The following is a 12,778-nucleotide window of genomic DNA, read 5'->3' on the forward strand; positions in this document are numbered from 1 at the left end:
GGCTCCATGCTCATGGCAGAGACACTGGGGAACCAAGGGAAGCATCGTGATCAGAACATATGTGCAGGGAGGGAGACTCTTGGAAACTTGCTGCTGCTTCTCCCTGGGCAGAATTGAAAATAAATAAAATACGAGTGCCCAGAAGGATTTTGAAACCAGGAGTAGGCAAACGTACGTAGTCGTTAAGTTTATCTTAAAGACGTAATCTCGCATACTTGGTGCGGGACAGTGATGCTTAAGCAGGAAGAAGAGGGCTGATTTGCTATTTGCAGTGTATCTGTAAGCTGCTTTCTGACTTAACATTTAGGTTCTTCAGCATAGTGACCCTGGCCACGTGCCTCTTCCACCACCAGACTGCTCTTTTCCTGGCTTGCTTGCTATCAGGTCAGCCAGCCCTCCCCAGGCCTGAGCTTCGCATCTTCTCTTAGAGATCATGGGAACATAACTGCAGGCTTGAGTCAGGTTTTTTTTTGCCCCAGTTCTGGGAGCCAATTTCTGACCAAAAGTTACACTGATGCCCAGCTGGAAGACATCTACCCAGGATGTTGCACTGAGGTCAGTGCCCCGAATGGCTGCATGGGAATTGCTCTGAGTGTTACATTTGGATTTTTCTGGGATTGGGTCTCCTCGCATACCTGAGGATGACAGGCCCTGACTGCTTTCATTTGCTTCTGTAGACCGGAGAGCAGTCCCAGGACATTAGGACAACGAAGTGGCGTGGGGAAGGAGAAGGAAAAAGCGTTGCTCTGATTAAGACACTGCTCATCCCATCCAAGATGCTGTCGGATGGCTGACTGCCTCCCTGTCTGTCCTGTGCCATCAGGGAGACTTCAAGGCAGAGCAGTGCATCATCCACACTACAAGTGGGCTGTAGTTAGATGGTGGCATTGCCTTCTGGTTTTAGCTGGTGGAGGGATGCTGGCTGGAAGGTGACTTTTCTCTGCTCTTAGGCCAATGACACTTTTGCTGTGCTGGCGGTGCGAAGCCAGCTAACCTGGAGAACACCTGTCTTCTCTATTTGCTTTCTAAACATTTTCATTACCAAAGACGTTCAGCAGGAACCTATGGTGTGCGTTTGTGCCACAAACAGCATCATTCTCCAAATAAATGCTGCCTCTGTTATGTAGATGGCCTTTGCTTTAATCCCCTCTGGGCAGGAGGCTGCAGCTCACGGCCTGTCTTTGCAGGCCTGTTGGCACATTTATGCCTATTTATAAAACAAAATCTTGATTGCAGTTTTGGGCAGCAGTGTGCTGTTGTATCCAGGCTGGCTGAGGCTGAGCAAGAGCATCAGTTCAGGAATCTCTGCTGCCTCTTTTGCTTCTTGTTTCTATCTGAGCGCTAGGGAAGCTGTCGGATGAAATCTAGGTGGCAGGATATGGCATTTACTTGTGTTTGTTCGTTGGAGTACTGTCGCTGTGTGCAGCAATGGCAAGTAAGGGGGCATAATTTTGCAGCCCTCGTTTTTCTCTTAATTTCTTCAGCTGTTTCTCTCCCTTTGCTGTCTTTTCCTAATTCCTGCAGGTTGTGCACTAAACAGCTTTTCTTAAGGGAGAGTTAGTTCAAATCCACTGGGGTTGCTCTACCTGACTGCTGTTTCTGATATCGTTGCCTTCTTTCCTTGTCGCTCCCCTGTCTCAGGCCTGTCATTGCACGGTAGCTGGGTAATCTTTAAATGTTAATGAGATGGAACTCGAGCCAAAGAATTTCAATCCAAGTATCAAATCTTCATGTATTGGGGAGGTTGGGGGTAAATCTCTATAGGGGATTTTGGTTCTGATTCCTTCTAGTCAAGGGCACTTACCAGTACAGGCGCGATGGAGAGCCCCACACTCTCCATTTCCCAAAAGAGAGAAGAGAACATTTCCCAAGACGCATCATCACATATTTCTTGTTCAGAACGGGTCGGATCTGCAAGGTGTATCCTGGTGCTCTGTTTTCCCTTTGCTTTACTGAGGAAGCAGGAGCGTGTCCCAGCTGGGAGGAGGAGCTGTGCCTGCCTGTCTCCTAAAAGCCAGGTGACCAAAGTTATCATGATGCATGTGACTTACGCCGATGTTTCTGGAGATGTTAGCTTTTGTTTTGAGGTAGCTGCATTTTGTCTGCCAGTGGTTTCATTGCCAATGACACTGGGCACCTTGTGCAAGAGTGACCATTTACCCGTGCTGAAACCCACACCTTGACCGAGTGCGTGACGAGAGGAGGTAGGGATGACCTTGTGCTTTAAAACACTGCCCTGCAATGCTGCGATGGGACCGAGACCTGTGCTGGAGCTTCAGGCAGTGGCAGCCCCATCCAAACCCAGTTGAGAAGCGTTTTCATCTCTAGGAGATGAAACGCCATCCTCAGCCACCTTCTTCAGTGCCTGCCTGCCCTCCCAGGGCCTTCGTGCCCAGCTTTAGGTGTGCAGCGAGAGAGAGCCAGAACATCCTGATTAAATGCATGCAGCGGGCTTAAGGGAGTGATGTGAGACCTCTTGTGCTGTCCGTGTCTCCAGGAAGACCATCCTACCTTCAGGTAGGGAGGAAATGGCCGAGGGAGGCAGGAGTCCCCAGGGTGTCAGGTACCCCGAGGATCTCTCTTGACGTGCCCTTCTCAAGAGTGCCTAATTTAATTGATACCTCCTTTTGAGCCCTCCTGCCCTCGGGAGGGTTGTTCCTTCTCATCCATGCAAAATGTTTTGAATCAAACTTGTTCTGCAGAGCCCCGTCGGTTCTCCCTGAAACAGCTGCTCACCCTGAGGGCAAAGCTCCTCGGTGCTAGATCCTCCCTTTCGCCCCTTTGATTTTCCCATCTCCGTGGTGGTAGCTGTGCTCTCTGCCTCGCTCACCTGCCAACATTGTCCAAATCTGCCAGGCCAGTCCCACGCCATGGTCCTTCGCACCTTCCCCTTGAGCTCGATGTGAGCGAGGATGGGCTATTAGACTGTGAGCACAATTCCTGGGAATCTCTCTGTTTTCCTCTTAGCAAAGCAGCGGGTAATTATGGTGTACTGTGGAAGTGACCTTTAGTAATAATTCAGCAGTGATGTTAACTAACCATTTGCACGGAGCGTATAAATTTCAGTAAAAACCACATGCAGCCTTAAATCTGTCTGTAATTTCTGATGGTGTGACAAGCTCAGCTCCTTCTGAACCAGGGATGGATGGCGATGCCAGCATGCTGAGCGGGGTGGAGCTTCAGCATCTGCCTGATTTACTTTGGGATGTGACCCTAGAAAATATGTTAAATGTGCTGGAGCTCTCTCTCTTTTTGGTTTTTCTTCTGTATTTTCTTTCTCATTATTTCTTTCTACACTTCTGCCTTCCCCTACGATGAGCGGTTGTCAGATAGAGCGAAGGGGTGTGTGCTGGTCTGTAGGCATCACTGCCCGCCAGAGATGTGATGACAGGAGATGCAAGCGGAGGCACACTGTGCCAGGGAGCGCGGATCAGCGTGTGCTGGTGGAGACACCTTCTGGGGTTCGGCAGAAGTGGTTGAGCCAAGCAGAGACTTTTCCTCCTAGGTAAGGAAAGCTCCGTAACTGTGCCTGGCTGCAGGACATGCTCCTCATCTCGTCTCCCTCCTTTTCTTGCCCTTCGGCACTGCAGAGGGGCAGTGGGGAAAGGCTGCCAGCTGTGGCATGTTGTCCTCCAGGCGCTGTCTGCAGTTGGCTTTTCCTGCGGAGCAACTTTAAGCAGAAAGGCTGTGGAGAACTAGCACTGGCAGGGTGGCACGGGAATATGCTGCCCTCACCCCACCAAATGCCTCAGCACAGGCTTGAACCCTTTTAGGCTCATTCTTGTAGGATGAAAGAGGCCTCCCAAGCCCACCAGGTTTGTTCTCTGCAATCTCAGGCTCTGTACTGTATCATCCCTTTCACAAACTACTTGAGATCCAGCTTTGGTCTTCTGATGGCTCTACCTTAAGGAGAGTGTTGATAGAGAACATCTCTGTTCCCATGACTAGGAACTTTCTCCCAGTTACCTAAAAGCGCTCAGGACTAGCTTGTCTTTCGCAGTCCAGTACTGGCTTTAGGCTTAATTAGTTGTTTGCCTGCCTCCTGCTTCTGCGTGCTTGCAATGGTCACGGCCACGTCTGTCGTTATTTGCCGAGCTCTCTGCACTTGGCCTCATGAAGACATCGCAAAAATGGCTTGTGTCCTGGTCCCCGACACGAAGGCAGTTGGAGCACGTCTCTCTCTTTGTTATCAATTAAAGGAACTGATAAAATCTACAGAGGTAATTTGGAGTAGCTGGTCAGATTGTAATTGTGGCTGATTAAATAGAATCTCCAAATTACACCCGTCATGGCTTGTTTAATTTTGAACAAAGGCAACAGATTGTATTTATTGTTAGAGCTACTGATTTGTTCAGAGACCTTTGGCCAGAGTCTGATTGAGAAGCTTCCAGGAACTTCCTCCTGCCTCACCTGATGCTTATAAATCATGTGCCTGATGTGCAGAGCATGAAGAAGGACTTAATGTGTAATATTTTGCTGTCAGTAAAACCTGTGCAGGTCAGAATAACTCCAGTAAAGTCAGAGGAGACATCTCCCAGCAATACAACTTGTTGGGAATATGAAGAGATGTGCTCCTCAGAAGATTGAAACATCAAGTTGACCGTGTCAGGGATCACTGAGGAGAGCTGCAATGCAGCAAAGCAAAGTGTCATGCAGATATCAGCATTTGTGGGGAAGGAGCTTCTCAAAAGAGCAGGGACGGCGTCCGCCTCTGGCACTTCTCCTCGCGCCAGTACGCAGGGCGAGGTCTACTCGTGTTGTCAGTAGCTGTGGTCGCTAAATAAATGGAACAAAAAATGGAAGTATACTGTACAGGGTGCAGACTGTATGAGAAGGAGCTGAGGGGCCTCCAGAACCTCCTCTGATTCTTAGCATAGAAAGTGAAAAAACGGTTGAGATTTCAGATGCACCCAAGCACCTGCCTTTCCTGTGGGCTTCAGCAGGAGCTGAGGCTGCTCAATGCACCCCAAAATCAAATCCTGCATCTCCTGCTCAACAGTACTGGAGAGCTTTGGTGGCTAACCAGGAACACAGCATATTTTTCTTCTTCTTCTGTAGCAATGTCCCTGCTTTTCTCCCACAATTTCTGCCTTAAAAAACAAAAAGAAAGAAATTAAAACTCTCCTTCAACTCTTAAAGGTAACATTTTGACTCAGCTAAGTAAGTCTCTTAAAATTGCATATTAACTGCTAGTTAATTAATTCTTGGTCACAGTAAGATGGCCCCAGGATCGCTCACTGCATTCAGATTAAAACCAAATCCAGTTTAATCATTTCCAGCATGCACAGACCAGAAGATGGAAAACTCAGACTCACTGCAGCAGTGTTGTTTCTTTTTTCTCTCTCTCCACTGCCTGGTTTGAATTTCAATGGAGGGTTCAGTGAATACACAAATCTCATCTTAGCAAAGGAATTTATCCTAGCAAGGGAATTATCTTCAGGGCATTAGATTTGGCTTCCCTCTTCTGTTTTTTTTTTTTTTTTTTCTTTTTTTTTCCCCCTGTAAACAGAAAAAAGTATATGTTCCTTAATGTTTAAATTTGCAGCCTGGTGGAGTCTTACACATTTCTATATGAGCAGGAGCTGAAAATATTGTAAGGCATTGGAGGTTGCTGAACTAAACCCCAGCAGTCAGAGAAGCATCCTGGTCTGTTCCGTGCTGGCGGTGTTTTCCTGTCTTGCTGTTTTAACCTCCTGGAGTCCAAACCAGGATATTACTGTCTCCCAGGACATAGGACGTGGACCGGCATGGCTAGTAAAATTACCTGGGACTGTCAGTTATTTCAACTCTTCCATTTAATGAAAAAAAGGGTGATTGTTTTCTGCCCCGTGCATTTGCTGCTGGCCGGTGGGGCAGGAGCACCGCGGTTTCCAGGTGCCGGTGCTGACATCCGACGGCTCTTGCACAGCCGGAGCTTGCAGGCTCGCATCGCTGCCTGTGAATCTTCACGTTCCGTTTTGGGAAGCAGTGTGATTTCTAGCTCCTCTATTTTGGGGAGAGGGTGTGGGAAGCAGTGTGAAGCCGTGTCCTTAACGGGCTCAGAAACCAGGAGGCAAACTGAGATGTTTTGCAGCTACGGTGGCTGGCACGCGATCGTCCTGGAGCCCAGCCTAGCAGGGGGGACGCCTCTTGCCCTGGTGTTGGTCTGCCCTCATGCCTGTGAAATCTCCATTCCAGATGCTTTTTATCTCTCAGCCCCCTGGTGAGGCCAGGAAGGTACAGGTGCTGCACCATCAGGGATGATGGGCTCGTGCCCACCTTCCTGAGCTTTGATGTTCTACGTGCGTCACAGAAACCCGTGGCCGTGGGCCATGCAGGGCTGCCAGAGCAAGGTCGCGTCTCACCAGGCTGTGCAAGGTCTATGTTTGGGTGAAATCGATTTTCCTCTCTCCTTGCCCAGCGTGGGGAGCCCGAGTAACTAGCTGAACCTCGGGCTTGGTTGAAGCTTGACTGTTGGTTGGCCAACACTGGATGAGGTGAACCTAGGGATGTAAACATGTGGTTTCCAACCCCTCCAACCCTGGGCCAACCTGCATAAGTCAGGAGGCTCCATATCTTTATTCTAGCCTGCAGACAGAGGTGCCCAAACCCTTCAGCCCCTTTCTGGGGACGGGACGGGTCCCCTCCCAGCAGAGGTGTGTGGGTGCACAAGCCAGTTTCTTCCCTTTGCAGCCTTTCCTGTGTTTACAACCACTTCTGGGATGCCCAGGAAGTCCCTATTCATTTCAGAGAAAGGCGGGGCTGGTGCCGAGTAACTTTAGTGTTATCTTTGCCTCTTACCCTTCCTGTTCCTTCTGCTTTTCTAAGACAACACGCCTTCCTTCAGTGCCGAGAAGATTTCTTGCTCTGGCGGTCAGAAATAAGGCACCTTTCTATCGACACCTTCGATTCCTGGGGGTGTGTGTGCGTATCTCATTCCCTTTGTTTTGGTGTTATGCCTCTTGTTATTCATTTTGACTTTTCCCTACTAGTAAAAGTCACTCAGTGTGCTTTGTGCTTCTCCTCAGCAGGACTCGCTAATCACATCATCTCCCAGCACCAGGTCCCAGAGGGCTTCTACTTTAGAATGAAAAATATTGTTATTGTCTAGGCACTGTAGTCCCGTGAAGTTGCCTCAAACCATTTTATGAAGCTAAAGGTAATTTAATAAACGATTATGGATTTTCCATCTCCTGTCTTTGGCTCTCCTCAGGAGATGTTATTAACCTGCAGTGTCTATCAGAGGCAGCTCTAAGAGGCACGACTTCATCTCCTCGCTAGGATGGATTGCAGGTAGCACTTTAGGTACAGCTGCCACAGTGCCAGCCAGGCAATGTGCTGACCTGCTGTACGGACAAACTGCCCGGAGCACTTGAAGGAGCTCCGGACAGTGGCGATTTGCACCCAGCCCTGAGCTCATCTGTGAACCCCCAAGCAGTTTGGACTCAGCCCGGAGTGCTTGCAGCAGCGCGTTAAGCCAACCCGCCTAGGCACGCATTGGAGCTGCGCCCGTGAGCGCCAATCTGGAAACAAAAAGCAGGCTTAGCTAACGAGCCACAACAAACTAAGGACAAGTATTCAGCTGGGAGCATGTCATCGAGGTAGTTAGGCATCTAATTCCCATCTGGAAGCAAGCACAGGGATTCTTTTAAAAACCTGCCGGCTGGACTATGGGGGACGCTTGCAGTTGGGTTTGAGTGTATACCTCTAAGCCCATCCTTGTGGTATTAGACATATGGACAGAGTTACAAATCTAACCGTGAGCGCAATTTAAAACTGGGAACTTAAGCTCCAAAGGCATCCAGAAACCCGCAAAAACGTGAAGGTAAATGGTTTTTATTGATTGGTTTTGGTCCAACTGTAAACTCGGATACTTTCACAAAACGAACTGTTGAACAGGGTTGTTGAATCGTTTACCAAATTGGTCCTCAAACAGTTTGCGTTTAGCAACCGCTGTGCACAGTGGGGAGGTAATCACACCAGCAGCAACCGTCCCGTAGCTTAGAACCGCGCTGAATCGCTGCCCTTTTAAAGAGGGGCGATGCTATAGCCGTCGTTTTGCAGCCGGAGAGTTTAAGCTGCGTGTCACAGGGATTACCTGTAGAGCAGCAGGGTGTTGAATCTCATCAAATGAGATTTGCAGGCTATTGATCAAAAACGATCAAAACTTCCTTTCCCAAAGCCAGTGCTAATAGCTGCCGCCGCTGCTTTGGCTCTCGTTTACAGGGATCAATGGGCTGGTTAATTGTGAATCTCTGCTTGGAATTGCTTGAGGTGGTTTTCCATGTCATTGGTGGCCTTGCCTGTGTGAGGACGTCTCGTGACGTGGAGGTTACACCTGATGTGGGGCTTTATCGAGGTCGAGGCTCTGCTGGGTCTTTTTTGCAGCCCAAAGCCTTAACCTGCTCCACTCAGCTGCTCCGTCTGGGTTTTGGAGCTGCCGGGCCCCTTCCAGGGGCCTCGTCCTGCTGTGAGGCCCTATGGGCTCATCCCTGGGAGGTCTCGTGAAGGCCCACGTTCATATTCATTTTGTTTTCCAGGTTCAGCCCTCCAAGACCTAAATTTTTCATTGAGCCCCAATCACCGAAGGAGGAGGAAGCTCGGACGGAGCAATTGGCGGCTGTGGAGAACGACGGCTTTGTGAGGTTAGCCCAGAAATACCCACGTCCAAAGGGTGACAGAGAACTCGGAGTCACCACCGTGGCCTGAAAACCACGTTTCCAGAGCAGATCCTATTGCCGTGAGCAGCGGAGATGCCTCCCCTCAGAGAAACATGGGGGTGGAAACGCAAAGCTTGGGGGACTGGTGTCATCACCTTGTCCTCCCTTTCCCTGTAGAAGCTTCAGGGACGCAAACGCGGAGAAGAAAGCTCATGGCATGAGGGCAGCGGGGGATCGTGCCCAAGAGCCTGCAGGCCCAAAGGACTCCCCAGACACGAAGGTAGATTATCTTGTACGCTCTCCCCCGCTTGCCTCAGCAGGACCGTGCTCGTGCCACCCTCCCTTTTTACTGCCCTGCTGTTGTGCCCTGAGAGCACGGTTGGCAACAGGGCCAGAGGCCAGGCACCTTTGGGCTCCCGAGGAGGGTGGAATAGGGCAGTTTTGCTTGCTTTGAGAAGCCCACTCAGATTCTACTGACGTAGGTCAATGTTTTGGGGGGTGGTTTTTTTGTCTCTTTGGTTTTTTGCTTTGTCAAATGAGGTTTCCGCTGTCTGTTCTGCACCAAACCACATCGCCCACCGGCCTCTGCATACTGCCGGTCAGCTCGGCTGCAGCCAGAGCTGCCCGTTGTCATGCTACTGCTTTCCTCTCGGTCCCGGCATTGCAGTGAAGCCTCAGCCGTCAAGTGCTTTTGTGAAATGAGACCTTGCAAAGTCACTGGCTCTTCTTTCTGGCTTTGAAAATGCCCTTTGATTTGCTGACCAAAGCTGTGAACCTCACTGCTCTGGAGCTAGCGGCTCCTTATTCTGCGTCCTCTGGGACAGAGACCGTCTCAGGGGCATTAAAGAACAAAAGCAGAAGTGACAAAGCAGGGAGGGGTTCAGGAAAAGTTACCATTAATATGAAGTTCAAGGAGAAGGATTGCACCTGCTCGCATACAAATACTGGCAGTCTTAAGATTTTAACTGCAAATTTTTTCTTTATCAGAAGAAATGATACCCTCTGGCTGTAAAGAACGGTCTGGCCAAATGTTTTCAGACAGAGGCATGGTGTCTTCTTTGTTTTTCTACTTTGTTGCTATGTACGCACAAATAAAATAGGGACGTTCATGGGACATACATGGCTAAGTAGGATACAAAGTTGCCTCAAAGGGTACATCTGTATTGCAGTTTTTTCTGGGGTTTATGTCATTGTATCAAGGTGATATCTGTGTAACCTTCCACAGATGGAGAGATGGAAGATCAGAAGCTTAGAAAAAAACAGGAGGGATTGTGAGTTTGGAGCAGTCCTGGTAGAGCAGGAATGGATAATAATCCTCTAATAATCCACATATAGTTTCCTCTTGTAAGTTAATGCCAAGGAAAAGGAGAGAGAGGCTATGAGCTGTCAGTGGTGTTTGCAGAGCCCTGTTCTTCTAAAGCTGACATCAGTTGTTGTTTGTTGGCTGAAAACCTTGTAACTTATTGTAGAATGAAAGCCAAACTGCAGTATAAGGCCAAAAACTCTTAAGGTCCTTCTGCAAGACAACACTTTTGAGATGAAATACTACTGAACCAGCTCTCCCTTGCTGCAAGATAGAAAAATATCTTTTCAGAAAGGTGCTATTCAAAAGCATCCTCAGCGCTCTGGCCCTGGCGAGTGCATCAGGTGAAATCCAAGCACCGTCTGAAACAGGAGAAGCGTGCAAAGCATTTCCTAAGACCTTATTATACTGTTTTTAATACATCTCTTTGACAACTGCATTGCCATTTTTGTCAGGAAAAGCCTGACTGATTTGAGTTTGGGGTTCTTCGTGTGTTCCCTGAGCAGCATCTGAAGTGCGAGCAGTCAGCATACTGCTGTCACGAAGGCAGCAGCTGGTGATGGATGGCTATGGCAGACTCACCTAAACAGTGACGTCCAGCCTGGATCTTCCTTGTAGGGTACAAGCTTGGTGCTGATATGTCAAGTGGGAGAGAGAAAAGGTGCCTTCCCCTGGCTGATGTTAATCCATGTCCTTTTAGGAGTGCAGGAAGTGGCAGTGCTACTGACAACTGCAGGAATAAGTTCAGGGTTGTCACTGTCCACTGTCATGCTACCTGTGTCCCATCCATGTGTATGGCACGAGCGAACAAGCCGAGGACAACCATCGCCTCATGCAAGCTTATGTATAGCAACAGTGGGTTGGTGCCTAATATTAGGCTTGGACCTACACTTAGGTGATGGACCATCTTAGGATGGGCTTGGATGCACACTTAGCTGATGGCATGGACATACTCATACATTGATTTGCACTCAGGTACCATTTCAGGCTGCTCCTGGCTTGACTGGGTTCTCCCATATACATCAAAGTGCCCATAGGAGTCATCTTGGTTGGTTCTGCAAAGAGTCAGTGCAGGTGGGGAGCAGATGCAGATCCTACCGCAACGCAGCGTTGCGGTCTCGCTCGGACCAGCAGTCAGCAGAGTTCATTGTGTTTGTTTTGCAGCCACTAATATCCGCTGCTAAGGAGGAGAAAAACACTGCAAAGACTCAGAATCTAATGGGGGTCAAGGAATTGCTACCAGTCACGGAGAGCAAGCCGTTCGCCTTGGGGGTAGAGGAGGTAAGCAGGAATCTCATTACCTGCTGTGTCTTGTTTCCATGTGTGGCAGTGTGTGCCAGTGTGGCAAGCAGTTATGTAGTGCCCCCCGCTCACGTTCGTGGCCCTCGGTGCTGCTCACAGCGAGGCCTCACACCCCTCCAAACACTCTGTCCTGCGGAGCTGCCAGTGCTGAAGCAACTGGTCATTGGAGAGGCCACATAGGGCATGTTAACGTGAAGGGCGTTATTTATCCTATTTTTATTAAGCAAGTGGTAAATAGGACGTTTCTGCAGTGATTTTTGCTGTAGCATCTTAACAGAGAGCACTGTACAAGCCAGAGAGAGGATGGGAAGTGTCGGCAGTCAAATGAGCTGGGTTGGAGTCCTCCCCTGGCTCTGAGGACCGTCAGATCCGTGCCTCATGTTTCTCTTAAGGGCAGTAAAAGGTGCTTCTAAAAGCAAGTTCTGAAGCAAAGAGAATTTGTTGCTGCCAGGAGACCTCCCAAACTGCATTAATGTAGTGTATTAATTAATTAATGCATTAATTAATTAGTGAGTAGGGGAAAAGATTTTCCCCTGGTCCCTCTACTGGAAAGTGGAATTGATGGAGGAAGAGGTTAGGATAATTTTGTCCATTTGAGGAATACGTCCCTCCAGCCTTGTCTGGCCATCGCTCCAAGCCAAAGCCGTTCAGTCCAGCACCTCATTTGAGTCAGAGGGGCAGGGTGGCCCTTCTTCTGCATGATCCTGATGCTCAACGTCTCAGTCTCCCCTCTCCTCCGCTGCCTCTAGGTTTTTGACATCCTGCCACTGTACGGCACGCTGCAGCCAGGCGAGAGCCAGCAAGTCACGTTCACCTTCTATGGCCACGCGAACATTGTCGCCCGCGTCACGGCGCAGTGCAAAGTGGAGGGCGGCCCAACTTACGAGATCGCACTCAGCGGGGAGGCTTCGCTCATCAACTACCTGTTTGACGTAAAGGCGATTGACTGCGGGCTGCAGGTATCATATGCTTCTCGTGGCAGAGGTCATCGTCTTGAAACCAGCTCTGTCCTGTTACTCCTCACTTATTTCTCAGACTCTGCTCCCTTTCTGGCTGTTCTCAGTCCGTTGTACTGCTTTCTCTGCCTTCCTCACAGCCCTTCTGTGGCTTCTGGCAGGATGGTCTGTGCACAGCACACCTTCCGTCCAGATTGTTTCTTTTTCATGGCTATCTCTGCCTCCCCGAAGCATCCATTGGGAGTTCATCCTCGTGGAGGCTGTGCAGCCTCCAGCTTTGTAGGAGGCAGGTGGAGCAACTCCACTGCTCCCTGGAGCAGAAAGGATCCCAGCAGCAATCTCGAGAGGGACGTGTGCCCAAGACCTCCATCCACTGATCTACTCCTTCAGTCTGAGACCCAAAGAAATGTTGTTCGGGTTGCAGAGCCTTAAATAACAACCAAAATAAACCTGTGAGGGAGTTATCTTGGGCTTCCCCAACAAAATTTTGGAGGAAGTTTCCCAGAGCTGAAGCACTGATTGGAAAGGTTGCAGCAAGGCTGATACCTCTTGCTCTGGGTCCTCCTTGCTCTGGGTCC

The 12,778-nt window shown here is 49.4% G+C and overlaps 1 protein-coding gene across 1 annotated transcript in view; it reads left to right on the plus strand.

Annotated features, from left to right (window-relative positions):
- Window positions 1–12,778, plus strand: part of HYDIN (HYDIN axonemal central pair apparatus protein) — a 164,826-nt gene that overhangs the window by 98,813 nt on the left and 53,235 nt on the right. Inside the window, exons 23-26 of the mRNA XM_062586846.1 lie at window positions 8,520–8,624; window positions 8,817–8,919; window positions 11,107–11,223; window positions 11,994–12,203. Coding sequence (XP_062442830.1) covers window positions 8,520–8,624; window positions 8,817–8,919; window positions 11,107–11,223; window positions 11,994–12,203 — 535 coding nt within the window. The remainder of the gene's footprint in view (window positions 1–8,519; window positions 8,625–8,816; window positions 8,920–11,106; window positions 11,224–11,993; window positions 12,204–12,778) is intronic.

Source organism: Rhea pennata, chromosome 13 (genome assembly GCF_028389875.1).
Source record: "Rhea pennata isolate bPtePen1 chromosome 13, bPtePen1.pri, whole genome shotgun sequence".
Classification (NCBI taxonomy): Eukaryota; Metazoa; Chordata; class Aves; order Rheiformes; family Rheidae; genus Rhea; species Rhea pennata.